Raw genomic sequence first — 14,382 nt, forward strand, 5'->3', positions numbered from 1 at the left:
TCACTGATTTGACAGCCAAGATGATAGCCTAAGATGTTATGCCTACTATTAGCGTTGTCGAGGGGAAAGGCTTTCGTGAGCTGATGACATTTTCAGAATACACGTGCCCTGTCGCCAAACAATGACAGCGTCACGAGAGAGAGAGCGTACACTGAGGTAACCGGAACGATCGCCCCAAAACACACTCGCCCCCATTTCTTTTACTGAGGTTTTACATGTAGGAGTACCTCGCGGCCGCCGGATTTGATCCGGGGCGACCATGTTTTAGGGCAAGCACCTCGCTGAAGTTCGGTAAGATGTTATTAAAGTTTATATGAGGCCATATAGCTACATATTGTTGAACGTGTTGTGTTGTTACTATTATTATTTGGCATCGGGACGGAGAGCTCAGTCTGACATTATTCTAAAAACGTCAGCCTTGTTAGTTAGGCTGTTGTAGCCTACGGATTAAACAAGTGTTATGTGTTTAATAAACACATGTTTACAAAATAAAGTCTCATTTTTATTATCATTAGGGGCGGGCTTTGATACAAATTCTAAACATGGGTGCAGCTGCAGTTGTGGGCTTAAAGGAAAGCTCAATTTGGCTCTCCACTTAACTGCTGCGCAGCAAAATATTTTTTTTTAAAATGTAATAAAAATCGATCGACACATCGATTATTGCCCTCAACACGTCGACTCGCAAAATATGAGTCATATCACATCCCTAGTGTAGCGGTTTGAAAATGGTACCTTTCTTTTTGGTTGCTGGGGTGCCAGTCAGGGCGGGGCCTGACAATAGTAAATTAATAAACTTAAATAAAAATAGCAAATAAACACAAATCAAACGCTACAAAAGGGTGCATTTATCCAGTCATAACCATATCATGAACGGTTGCAAACTCAGAAGTAAACCATAAACCATTTTTAAATACCATAAACCTTGATCAGATCTTCCAAACGAAAAACTAAACTTAACTGAGAGCTAACTAAACAAACAGTCGCGCTATACAGCTCCGCGGTGTGAGTCCAACACTTCCTCCTTCTCCCACACGCTCTACTCACTCCCCTCCATTCCATTCATAAAAAGACGTCCAGGCTGCACGTTGATTGCTGCGGGGTGAGTCAGCGTTACCAGTGGTTGATCCAACGGAGGAGTGTGTAAATGGGTGTGGGTGTTATGAGTGAGTGACAGGTTCAGGATGACAGTTAAAATGACGGTGGCTCCATACGGATCGCCACAGTATCAATGTTAAAATCACTGTAAATGAGAGTGCCAGCTGAAATACCTAAAAATAGTGCAAAAGTAGATTGTACTGTACCTCCATCGCTGCTGCCTTCTTCTGTGATGATGTCTAGGAGGCGTTCGAAAGCATTCTCAAATGCAACAATCTTCTGAATGGCAGCATTGCCTTTGGTCAGCTGCTGAAGCAACAGCAAGCCCTGTTGGAAGATGGAGAACCAGACGGTATGCGTGTCATGTTCATGTGGTTAAGTGATTCCGAGTGTGAAATAGCATAGCGAGTACTTACATCATTGCGGATGACTTCCCTGGAGTCTGCCAATAAATCCATTAATCTGGAAACACCTGTAGGAGATAAAAAATGTAATTCATGAGTAATATTTTGCAGACAGGGTTTTACCATAACACAGCAAACAAACCATTGCAGCCAATAGTAGTAATACCATACACACAAACCGCTCCTTTCCGTGACAAGAGACATGTAAACAACAGCTATCGTTTGTGTTTCCAGTAGTAGCTGGGGACCTGGAATCAGTCTGTCAAGGTGCTTGCACACTGCACAATTTGTCTGTCTTATGATCATGACATATCACACTGTGTGAAGTGAAAAAGATTGCTTCTCTGCGCTTTTACAAATGAAAATGGCTAAATTAGATCAAGGGAGAGAATAAAACAGATCGATATGTCTCTCAACCCACACAGTAAATCCTAATTTATGCTAATGGCTTGAGAGACATATTTTCAACGTAAAACTTCGTCGTGATGACCCAAACCAAATCTGGCATGCTTGTTCTGCAAAGCCGTATGTGATTAAATCATTTTAAGACAGCACTGTATTACATTAGTTTTGGTGCCAGCTTTATTGATCATCGACACTGGGGGTGTTCAGTGCGGAATGTTTTCTGTTGCCCTCAGAATCTTTTTTGGTGCCATTTTACACCACTAACATTAATATTATATTTTCATTGTTTATTTTTAATTCACGTTTGTTATTTTCAAATGTGTAATAGAATCAGGTCTGCTGGCGTCACGGCATCTGCATCACGGCATCTGCATCACGTTTCAACTGCGCTCGTTGTGTGTGTCACACGCAAACACGTTACCTAAAGAATTCGGTCTGAGCAGTGAGCATGCGCAAAATGGCGGCTCCCGTGGATTATTATTGTTATTTGTATCGTCTTTCTAAGACGATTTCTACGTGGATTTCATTGTTTATAAAGTAGGATAAAGTAGGACGTGGCCATGCAAAATGGTGGTGTCCCGTGGATTTGTAAAATATTCGGTAAAAAAATATTTTACCGCAAATTATATTTATATTTTTCTCTGTTGTTGGTGACAACTCTAATGCGTCCCATGGACGCCACGACGGTGTCATGAATGCGTCCTTTCTCAATATTGTGCGTCAGCGACGCAGGACGCAGGCCTATGAGCATCTCTGTTTATGTATGTGTGTGATGGGGATGGTGGGAAGCGTAATATTTGAGGTGAAGCAGCCTAACTCACCCATGGGGCTGACCAGGATGATGCCTTGCAGCTGGGCACACTGGTTCTTCAGGAGGGCAGTCAAGAGCTTCACACCTGGCCACCGCACGTGGAAGTCAAACTCCTGAATCCACACAAAGACATACACATACATTAACTTGCCTGAGAATTAATTAGCAAGATACATTTACAGACTGTATTAATCTAACAATAGGGCTGCAAGTATTTAAATGAGAATTTCACCACTACTTCTGTGGATGTGCAGTCATTACTAATGGTACATTTGGTCAATTGAAGCAATAATTTCTATCTTGACAAAGAGATCTCAGTTTTCCTGCTCACATAGCCAAGAGAGTGCATACAAAACAGGTAACTGCTTGTAATGTTTCCACATGTTATTTCCTATTACACATAGATGTTATAAAATGGCACAGTGCTCCTTTAAGTGCATGTCTGTTTAAATGGGATGAAAAATGCCATTTAATTCAGATATGCAACTTGATTTTACACCATGTATTCTGAAAAAAGATTATATTGTTACGAGAGGAACACTTTGCATTAGAGCTCTTCACGGGTTCCCCGATTCCAAAAATACCTGACAGGAGCCGAGACCTGTACGGGTCGGATCCATATTTTATTCAAATCAATCGGGCCGGGTCGGTATCGGTTCTATTACCTCTATCATTAAGTGTAATACCCGAGTGGATCCGAGAAGACCCGTACTGTGTGACTGTGTGCGGCGCGCTGCACTGATCAGGAGAGAAACGCAATGAAGTGCTGTTTAACTTGTGTGATGTTGGGCTGACCTAGGATCATCAGGTAAGTGCAGCCATAGATATATATAAAGGCTAGATGGCTCAAGGGGGCGTCGCAAGCGTAGCTCAACCGCGGCCATCTTGGGACGGTCATTCATAACATTATGTCTATGGTGCATATACTTTGAAATAACCATAGCGTGCTCAATTTTCATCCGATTTTCAAACGGTTTGGTGTGTTGTAAACACCAAAGATGTAGTTATGATGCATACTTATAATTATAATCATGTTTTTTTTTATATAAAATTAAGTATGCAGTATCATAACTACATCTTTGGTGTTTACAACACACCAAACCGTTTGAAAATCGGATGAAAATTGAGCACGCTATAGTTATTTCAAAGTACATGCACCATATACATAATGTTATGAATGACCGTCGCAAGATGGCCGCCATGTGGCAACGTCGTACTCCATTGGCCAGCAGCGCGGGTGAGTCATCTAGCCTTTATATATATCTATGAGTGCAGCAGCGACATGAATGGCTGTGTAACTTGTGTGATTATGCTGGTTAAGAATCGGATTACTGCAGCGCAAAAAAATAAAAGTTGAGCAACGCAATGCATGCGTACGTAGCCTACCATACTGCAAGGCAAGCCAGCTGCCAGGCTGATTTGAAAACACCGGCGTGCAATCATGTTTTCCTCCGACACTGTTGTCCTCAACGAGGTGAAAGCAAAGCTTTAATCATACAAGTCATTGGTCAATAGGTCTGCTATTATTTCATAAAGTCCACATTTAGCCTATATACAAAGAAAACCTTTTGTCGCGCATATTAAATTAATACCGATCTGCGCATATTTATCTATTTTTGTAGGCTATTCGTTTCATATGTGCTTTTTTTAGGGGGTGTCTGTCTGTGTCGAGTCTTTAAAATGTCTGAACTAATCGGATCTCGGAACAAATTACACAGGTCCAATTAGGGTTCGGGTCAGCCCAAATTGTCACGGGTCCACTCAGGCTCGGTGCCGTTATTTGAAAATAATCTCAGAACGGCTCGGAATCAGACCAAATTTCAGGGATCCATCTCCGTTCGGATCAGTTTTTTTGGACCGGTGAAGAGCTCTACTTTGCATCCTCTCATATTTAGAATTTGTTTGTTTTCCAGTGAATTGAAACCACAGAACAGTACATTACCTCCAACATAGTCAGCACCAAGGTCACATTCTCAGAGTCCTGGATGAACATGTTTGTAAACTCCACTCCAAGGTCATCTGTCTGCTTTTGGGTGTTCTCATCTGAGTAGATGTACAAAGAGCACTGTGTTTTAGGACTCACAAAGCGTGTCGAGAGCTTTTAGATTGGTTGACAAATGTTCCCCCCACAATAGGGATACTAGGGTTCAAGTGGTTAACTATAGGGAATTGGTTAATATGAAATACATCTGTTATAGTTCAGCGAAAGATGTTTAATGGAGACACTGGACACTAAAGCAATTATTTTATTGAAAGACTGGCGAAACATCAGTCTATTAAGTAATTGCATTGGAGTTATGAGTGTCTGGCGTCTCTTTTACAAATCTTGCTGTTGTTCCCGATAGCCAGCACCTCACCAAAAGCTGGTGTTGTTTTACTTTCCTCTATACTTGGATGATGGCCTATGTATGAACAAGCCATGGAGGATGCACAGGACGCACAGGACAAATGCACATGAAAGGAAAGCTGGGGGAGGGTAGGGCTGCACTGCTATAATTATGACTTAATAATGTTGTTTTTTCCCCAGACATTTAACATTACTTGCCAGATAGTCTACATAGCACCAGAGTGCTTTGTTCAGTATCACCCTTCCCTCTGATGAAAGGGATTTGCAGAAGATTTGCAAACTGCAATTTCTTCTTTTTTTTATTATTAAAAAAACCTCAGGGTTCAATACTTGTGTCTTTTCTGTTTTCTGTTATTATGGGGAAAGCTTTTGCTGAAAATAGCCGATCGACAAGCTCACAATGCGACGCATTATGTGAGCTTGTCGATCTGCTATTTTCAGCGAAAGCTTTCCCCACAATACCGATGCTGGGGTTTAAGTGGTTAACTAGTAGTGCAGCGCTATAGGAGGGTTGGTCAAACAGAACTCAACATAGTTATTTGAGGCGTCTACTGAAGCAACCCAGTGTTTTAGTACAGTGAGCTGGTCAAAAACAAATCTCTAAGTATCACATAAGAGCAAAATGGCCACCCTGTGAACATGGTTGACTCAGCAATTAATCTAATGTTTGCTGTAAGAGTGAAATAAGCACAGTGAAACAGAGTAAGAACATTGATAAGGGACTACTAATCAGTCATAATAGACAGAGACCAGGTCATGGGGTGAGATTAGTGAAGCACTCTAGTCGTTACCATCCAAACCCAACAAGTTTCAACACCAACTTAATTCTAGTGAGGTTAGTCGAAGAGTCAGGAGCCGTTCGGTAGCTAGGCTAAAGTACTGACCAGGCATTGGTACATTCTTAGGTTTCCCAGAGACGGGGACAGTGGCTGCTGTGTCTGTGAGGACAGTGGGGGTGGAAGAGGGAGAGTTGACGCCTGATTTAACTAAGTTGTGCATCGCGTCGCTCACCTAAAGCAGCCCAGCAACAAAATCGCAACGCATTGTGAGCTTGTAGAAGTGCCATTTTAGGTGTGCAACATCAGCACACAACTATGTATAAATCAGGCCTGAGGCCTCATCTGTACTGAAGCTTGCATTCATTCAAAACCACATGGTGAAAAACATGGGAGAATCGCTTGGAGAAACAGATGAATGAATGCCTGCTGTCAAAGACATGCTATGAAAATAAAAATCGTAAGTAAGCACAGCCATGCAGTTCAAATATATCAGTCGATCAGCTGTCAATCTGGGCACCACCTCCGGTGGACTCATCTTTAACACTTTACTTACTCATCTTCTTATTCCAGTACACTCACCTGGGTATGAATCTATAGAAAAGTGCACACAAATATACTTAATGACACTATCCCTAATATATACAATATACTTAAAATCATGTTAACAACACAACTGTACAAAATAAGCTATTAGGGTTGTACTCTTATGTTGTTTTGCAATACTTTTCCATAGGTTGTATTACTCGGGTAAATACACTGGAATAAGGCCATTGTAAAGTGTCGCCGTATGTGTTCCTTTCCCTCAACCCACCCAAGAAGAGCTTTGTAAGTGATGCTGGTAGTTAAGGGGGAAGAACATCATGCACAAACAAGAATTTTACCTTCCGATTCATCTGGAGGGTTAAAACATGAAAGAAAAGAGAGAGATGACAGTCTTTATATAGCATTCAATATCAGTCAATATTGGAAGGGGGGTGGGTGTGTGGGTGTACGGCTCAGATTAATGTCCAGGTGACAGTAATTGAACTCAATTACACATGCTACATAAGCTCTAAGAGGGATTTTACTTCATTATTTGGCTATATTTATCCACATACAAGATTTACGGGGGGGGGGGTCCAAAAAGCCCAATTATTCCACGTAGTGCCAAATAAGTACACTCCAGCATGAAAATTATTATTATGTATTTAACCTGTGACCATCAGGGTTCAAATACCTGGTTCTTCCTCCTCATCATTGCAGATGATATTGTATAATGTGTCCAAGGCGTAGCCAAGGATCTCAGAGTCAGCCCTGAAAACATAGATGGAGGGAGGTGGGACATCAACAACACAGGCTGCATCATTCTCAGTCGTTAGAAGTGATGTCAAAAACAAAGCCTCATCCAACCTAAAGCGCTGAACACTGTATGATGAATGCTCCACATCACTTTTATAGGGTATAAAGGGCAGTAAGATAAGCCCAAAGATTTGTTTTTACAAATGACAGTGATAGAATTGACAACAGTCAATAGACACAAACACATGCAACATTCCACTGCCATTTCACACACTTTTCATTGTTGTTCCACAAGTACATTTGCCTTAATACTAACCTGTCAGTTTGCATTATGTGGATCAGGTGCTCCATTGCCTGGCTGCCAACTTCTTTTCGATATTTCTATTAAAACAAAAAAGGATTGAATATCATGTTCTAATCAAAAAACGTTTAAACAAATATTATTACCTACTTGAAACATTCAATGTGCATGAACACAAACATAAATGATGTGCCCTGCTATGTCTTCTGCACTAGTTACAGTAAGTGAGAGCCCCTGTGGCTGCACTGATGTCATTACAGCAGTGATTCTCAACTCTGGTCCTGGTGTCACACGGTATTGCTGGTTTTCTTTGCAGTGTTCTTCGTTTCTTTTTCTCCCATTTTGTCTCGATCCCCCCTGTATTCTAGTCGCTTGTCACTGCTAACTCCAGTGACAGTTAGTCCTAGGGAGTGCACAGACAATCAGGCGTCTGCTCCGATTTGAGAGATGTCAAGGCCACTTCTATTCACCCGACAGTAAGAAATTCAACGGGGAGGGTGTAACGCATGTGGAGGAACACACCATTCCTCCTAGTTCCACACTGTGGAACAAACTCCTTGACCAACCTTTCATTACAGTATTCTAACCGGGGACTCATTTCAAATGGCCATAACCAGTTGAACCTCTCTCTGCATGGCTCTGTTTTGTGTCCCTGTGTGTTGAAGTGAGACACCCCCGTGCCTTATAAACCCCTTATTCATGCCTGATAAACTCATTACTCATGGTTGATGAGGCATGCATTGAGAACTCTAGATTTCACAACTGTGTCTGTAGCCATTTAAAATGACCATATACAGTACAGACGCTAATCATAATAGTTACAATAAAGCCAGAATTATACAATGTCGTATCACTGATTGAAAATAACAGATTTTTAGTATGAATTAGGCCTTATGCACAGCAGGAAGCTGCTCTGTAAAACCATAGGCTTTCCACTGTTGGTCAGAGCTGTAGTAGTTAAGTGAGGTGATAACTGGGCAACATGATTAGAATGTAATAATCGGGTGTAATAACAGCTTCAGCACCATTTTGGTGCCGTCAGGCAGAAACTTTGTATCTCCATATTCCATCTTTCAGTATTTTCATAAATGGATCAACTATTTTATTATTTGTCGTAAAGTGTCTGTGGGTCTTATACATATTGGACAAATACAAGTATTTCAAAAAAGCTCATGACTAATTAATAACTACCGTGGATCCATTGGAACACAGTTTCCTAAAACAAAGTTTTGGACCTACAAGGTTTCCACCTGACAGCGACAATTTGCATAAGCTTGTTAGCTTTTGTTGAGGTTAAACTTAGGACTTAAGGGTAAAAAAGCATTCATACGTTTCCCAGTTGTTCACAAGAAGAGGATGCAACCTGAGGATCAAACTAAGAGTTGCACAATTACTGCATTATTCTTTGGCCAACAGCTACTTTGATAAAAAAAAGTAAGTGTAGTAGAGGATATTGACATTGCGTCTCATAAAAAAGCACTGGTGGCTTCACTTCACAAAAGGTGACAGAACGCAGGCAGTTTCCACGTTGGTTAAAATCAATGACAACAGGATGCTATAATACAATACTGACATGTCTTTACCTTAGAGAGGGATTTGAGCGCCCTGACTGCATCCCTCCGATCCTCCAGCAGTGTAGAAGAGGCCACACGATCACACAGCTTCTGGATCTGTCAATGACAACAAACACAAGGGACTTTTTAAATGCATGTTGTAGTTTTTTTTTTATTCATTGGGTGACATACAATGAGCTCAAAGCTTGGATTGATATTTCACTTATTTATTTTATACATTTCCACAGGGTATGTGGTTTCTGTATGATTACTTGGACTTATCACTTTTGTAGTATATAAGATAAGTGTGTGTAGTGTACCACAATGGAAACAAGTCCCCTGGCCTTTTTTTTGTGTTATCCTTTCAGCCCAAATGTCTAACTGTACCTTGTGCTGTTTACATTTCTGTCTAATAAAGTATTCAATCAATGTGTGTGTGTGTGTGTGTGTGTGTGTGTGTGTGTGTGTGTGTGTGTGTGTGTGTGTGTGTGCGTGCGTGCGAGAGAGAGAGAGAGAGAGATAGGGAGCATGAGTTGAAGGGAGCATTAGTTGAATGAAAAGGCCATCATAAAAGCTAATCTTCACTGATCACAGAGTTAATGACGTTTGAGACACAAACAATGGATTGTGCATTTGCATTTAGTGGGAACACATTGCAGCATTCTGCAAGAGGACAGCAATGGTCCCTTGAGCCCTCCCTGAGGTCTTAACTCATTAAGACCTGGGGCCGATTCTACAGATGCCTTCTAAATCAGTAGCAGCTGTGAGCTTGTGTATCTGCTATTTCTGAATAGCCAACGCTAAAATCTAGATGCTTTCCCGGTCTTTCTTTTACTGTGTTGTATTTTATGAGGTCGTTATGATGCTATTGTGAATGGAAAGCACTTTGGGTCAACTTCTGTTGTTTTTAAATGTGCTATACAAATAAAGGTGACTTGAATAATGGGTTTTAACTGGAATGTCGACAAACAAACCTTGTAAAATGTGGTCAATAATCTGCTGCATTTCATGGAATGCAATAATAGGTCCTCTGTGGTTTTAAACAGGACAGTACGAATACTACGTTTGTTGGCGTTGTTGTAATCAGAATGACAACAAAGAGGTTTAAAAATCCATAGTCCAGCTGACATTTGTCATCTCCCTTCTGAGTGACAACTGATAATACAGTATGCAGACTAGCCATTATTTGTGTGTGACAATTTACAATTTAGGCATTTAGCAGACAGCAAGGTTCATCACTGTAAGCAAGGTAAACACATACATCCAATGCATAGAGAGAGAGAGAGACAGTGTGTAAGTCTGTAGTGCCTCAGTAATCTAGGATCAGAGTTAGTTAAACCAAGAACATAGCTAGTTCCTTAGCAGAGGTGGGTGTGTATCACTAGTATTTCCATTCATTTAAATTAGCAGCAGCCAGCCCAGCTCCAAATGGCGACAGACAGACAGACAGACAACAAGCCCCAGAAAGCAGCAGCACAGCACAACTGTCACATTTGCAACGTTAGCTGGTCTTTAGCTACTGGAGCTAATAGCTACAGACGTCCATTCACTGGAGCCTGGCGACAGTCAGACGGGGACAGAGTGACCGACGGGGACAGAGACAGGGACAATCAGACGGGGACAGACAGACAGACGGAGACAGACAGACAGACAGACACAGACTGTCATGTTTCAGGGCTAGCTTACACCCAGCTGTCATGTGAACCATGGCTAGGTGTAAGCATCATTGTGATAGTTTGTGTGACATGTTGGTTTTTAATAACCATTTAAGCTCTATCATATTAACTTTGGCAATTCGAAAATACCCGATGTATAAAGCTCACATGTCTGCCATTTAGTATTAAAATGGCGAAAATGTTTGACAGAATGACACGTTTCATTAAAAAAATAATAAAATAATAGGGACGCCGGCCCGGGCGGGGTTAATGCAGTGTTGCCAGGTTTTGAGAGGGAAACAAGCAATGCGAGCACTTCGCCCTTTAAACATATACATTGGCTATTTTCAACACAAATCTTGTATGGGGGGGGGGGGCTGCTACTACTTAGTGACCAGACTCCCCAAGCGGGGTGTCTGGGGATAGGCTACTCCCCCAGAAACTTGCAGAGTAGATGTCATTTGCATCATGATTTGTGTGCATAGGGATCTCATCTTAAACAAGCTCAGTGCTTAATGAGTCTTCCAGTTTAGTAGACCTTGTATTGTGAATTTGTACTTCCATGTACTGTTATTCTCATGTCTTACTAAATAAAGTACATCAATCAATCAATCCTGTGTTCTGGTGAATTTTGAGAGTTGATACTTTTATCAGGCTTGCTTTACTAGCATTGGAAGATGGGAACAATTTGAAATGTCATCCCTTAAAAAGCGAAAAGTAGGCGTACAGAAATTGCTTTGATGACTGAAGCAATGTAAGACCCATCTTTAATAATAACCATTCATTACTTAAACGTAAATATCTCTGTATGATTGCATTTACTGCCACACCCCCCCAAGCGAGGGGGCGTAGGGGTCCTCCCCCAGAAACCTTTTTAACATAGTAGATGTGATTTCCTGTGTTCTGGTGAATTTTGTGAATTTGATACCCAAATAAAAGGAAAAATGACAATCGAGTCCTCAAGGAGAGGTGGTTGAAATCAAGGCGACTCCTGCAGAATCAAGGAGGGTTGGCAGCCCTGCCGCAACTAACCATTTAAAAGCAACTTTACAGAAAAACAAGCCCACCGTCGCTTATAATAAGCGGACATGGCAACACTGGGGTTAACATCGTTAAACATAGTGCTAACGTTAGCTGACATACCGTCTCTGCTCCTGACGGCTGCGGCCCCGCAGGCTGCCCCCCCATCACCCCTCTGAAGAAGTTCATGTCTCTGGAGGTCCTTAGAGAAGATGTCAGGCTTCCCGGTTGTTGGTTGACAGGTACAATACAGCGTAAAACGGCCGACACGGTGTGTTTTTTAACGATGTACACAACAACCTCAACACACTGCTGTGTGTGTGTGGTGTCGACCCCGGAACTCCTCCTCCACGACTACTCTAACTGCGAGCGCGGTGCGCATGCGCGCAGACGTGGCGATACGTGGCTCATCAGCAGACGAGCGCGTTCACGGATTTAAAGAGATATTTAGTCATTTACCCAATCACCATACAACAACATGAATGGATTGAATCAATTACAAAAAAAAACATCCACAATAACTCCACAAACATAATCATTTAATTTGAGCATAAACTTAATATTTCTATATTTCATAGAACCATACAAACTTACAACTTCCAGATGCTGCAGATCACGGTGGATGTGTTCATTAGTGAAGGAGTAAAGTCTACTCAACCATTCGGTGGCCATAGCTGAGTGGTTAGTGAGCCCGCCTAGGAAGCCAGAGGCCCTGGTTGCCCCAGGTTCGAATCCAGGCCAGGTCAGCATATGTGTCGATGAAATGATATCTGTCCCTGAGCAAGACTCTTAACCCCTAGTTGCTCACAGGTTCTCATTGTAAACAAGACCGCAAGGACTTAACTGAATGACCTGTTAAAAAAAGAATTATCCTATCCTTATCCATTCCAAAACCACTGAATTGCCGTGTTCCCCGTGCTGCGGTTGGTCAGCTAACTGCATATCCCTCATCCCTGTAGTTTATTTGGATGGAATCTTGAATGGATTTTCGGTTCAATGGAAGAGACACACTTAAGTTCTTGCCACCTGGGGAGGCATCAATGACAAAAGCCACCTTTCTTGCACTTTGATCATTAAGCTTGGCAGCCAGTTTCAGACTTTGTGCCGTCTTGTCGTACTTTGACTGTTGATCAGATGTTTGTGAAAAACTCAAACAGCCTTGGCTAATGTCATGTCCGCTGTACTCCACTGCTGTGTTTTCAAGTGCAGAGTGGATAACTCTCTGCACAATAACATCGATATACCGCCGGATGGGCGAGGAGGCCCATGGTGTAGCAGTCAAGCTGAAGATCATAGTGACCAACTCTGGATAGCTGAGTTGAGTTGGAGCGTAGATTACAGGCTCTATGGCTGGACCTTCTCAGCTCAATCAACAAAGGCTGTAGTTGAGGGTAAATATCAGATGTTGTCACTAGATCCAGAGTCCTGGGAATGTCCTGGCTTGTAACAGCTGACTCAAGACATCTCATGACAGAGGTTAAAACAGAAAATGACTCTGGAGACATCACCTGTTCATCATGATGAGCCATCTCTCTCTCAGCCGATGTCATCTGGTGAGAAGACCCCTGATGATGCTGGGAGTCTTCAACATATTTTTCTTGCGTTGCTGCAGCACTGTCCATATGCTCAGTCAAGCAAGTGAAATGAAGTATTGACATTTTAGTCCTGTAGCAGAGGCCCTCAGATTTTGAGATACCCGTACCCGAGTTAGAACAAAACACAACCATGTTTTTTCTTATCTTTAGGGTCTCCCATTAATGAAATGGATTGAAAATTCATTTTGGGGCAAAATTCGTTTTTTGGGCTATTCTTTAGAACTACCCCAATCTCGTACCTTAATGCATATTCTGTGGAGTCTATTGGGCTGCTATACATGTGAAGCTAGAGAGGATGACAGGGCTGGTTATCCCCTTCTCTCCCAGGCTCTTTATTCTGGGGGACCCTTCCACTTTACGAACTGTCTCTCCCTCCTTAGCTGAGTGGATTCAAACTGCCCTTATGTTAGGCAGGAGATTGGTGGTCAGGGGGGGCCTGGAAGGACCCATCTGCACGGGTTCCTTCTCTGTGGTTTACTTCCTTGGGTCAACTGGCCGCATATGAAAGATTGTCTTATAGATTGCTCAACAGGATGGATAAATATGATTTAAAATGGGGACATTATCATCTACATGCTACGGGTCTTGGATGACGTTTCCGGCTCAGTGTGAGCTTCAATAACCATAAAGTGTCTTGGGTTAGATTTGTCTGGGGTAAGGCTGAGGTAGACTGCGGGTGGTATGCTTCTGTGGACTGTATTTTTGATTTTTCTTTTTGTTGATGTCTTTATGTTTTCACGGTTTGTTTATTTGTATTATGTGTATGGTATGTCTTGTCTCGTTTAATGGTCAGTAATGTCGTTATTTGAATAAGAATGTTCTTGTGATGTTTATTGTATGTCTTGTCTAAAATATGCTTGCATCAATGTTGAAAGAAAATCCTCTGTATGTTTGTCTAAAAAAGAAAATAAAGTACAAAAAAGAAAAAAAAAGAACTACCCCAATCTCTGAAAAAGGCAAATCCGAATAGGGCAAAGGTGACCAAAAATGCTATAACTTGAGAATGCTCACTCTTATCTTCATCAAATTAGCTGCTCTGTACAATTTTCATCTTTGCAGTACAAATGATTATGTCTCTCATCTCTTTAGGTGCGGACGGTTTCTTAAATAGGACGGTTTCTTAAATAGGACTGCTTCAA

The 14,382-nt window shown here is 41.7% G+C and overlaps 1 protein-coding gene across 9 annotated transcripts in view; it reads right to left on the reverse strand.

Annotated features, from left to right (window-relative positions):
• The window catches only part of uso1 (USO1 vesicle transport factor), a 34,314-nt gene extending 22,325 nt beyond the window's left edge, over nucleotides 1-11,989 (reverse strand). For 2 of the 9 annotated variants that reach the window (XM_080412726.1, XM_080412724.1), the window contains exons 1-10: nucleotides 11,772-11,989; nucleotides 9,004-9,090; nucleotides 7,436-7,500; nucleotides 7,058-7,134; nucleotides 6,723-6,734; nucleotides 5,947-6,000; nucleotides 4,658-4,758; nucleotides 2,726-2,828; nucleotides 1,512-1,567; nucleotides 1,302-1,422 (exon numbers count right to left, since the gene is read on the reverse strand). In XM_080412726.1, the coding sequence (XP_080268852.1) occupies nucleotides 1,302-1,422; nucleotides 1,512-1,567; nucleotides 2,726-2,828; nucleotides 4,658-4,758; nucleotides 5,947-6,000; nucleotides 6,723-6,734; nucleotides 7,058-7,134; nucleotides 7,436-7,500; nucleotides 9,004-9,090; nucleotides 11,772-11,837 (742 nt within the window). In that variant the 5' untranslated portion in view covers nucleotides 11,838-11,989. Of the gene's footprint in view, nucleotides 1-1,301; nucleotides 1,423-1,511; nucleotides 1,568-2,725; nucleotides 2,829-4,657; nucleotides 4,759-5,946; nucleotides 6,001-6,394; nucleotides 6,969-7,033; nucleotides 7,135-7,435; nucleotides 7,501-9,003; nucleotides 9,091-11,771 lie in introns of those variants that run through there. The other 7 variants (XM_080412727.1, XM_080412729.1, XM_080412725.1 and 4 more) reach the window with 6 other exon arrangements.
• Nucleotides 11,990-14,382: the final 2,393 nt, after the last annotated feature.

This window comes from Gymnoscopelus braueri, assembly GCF_963280865.1.
Source record: "Gymnoscopelus braueri genome assembly, chromosome: 2".
Classification (NCBI taxonomy): domain Eukaryota; kingdom Metazoa; phylum Chordata; class Actinopteri; order Myctophiformes; family Myctophidae; genus Gymnoscopelus; species Gymnoscopelus braueri.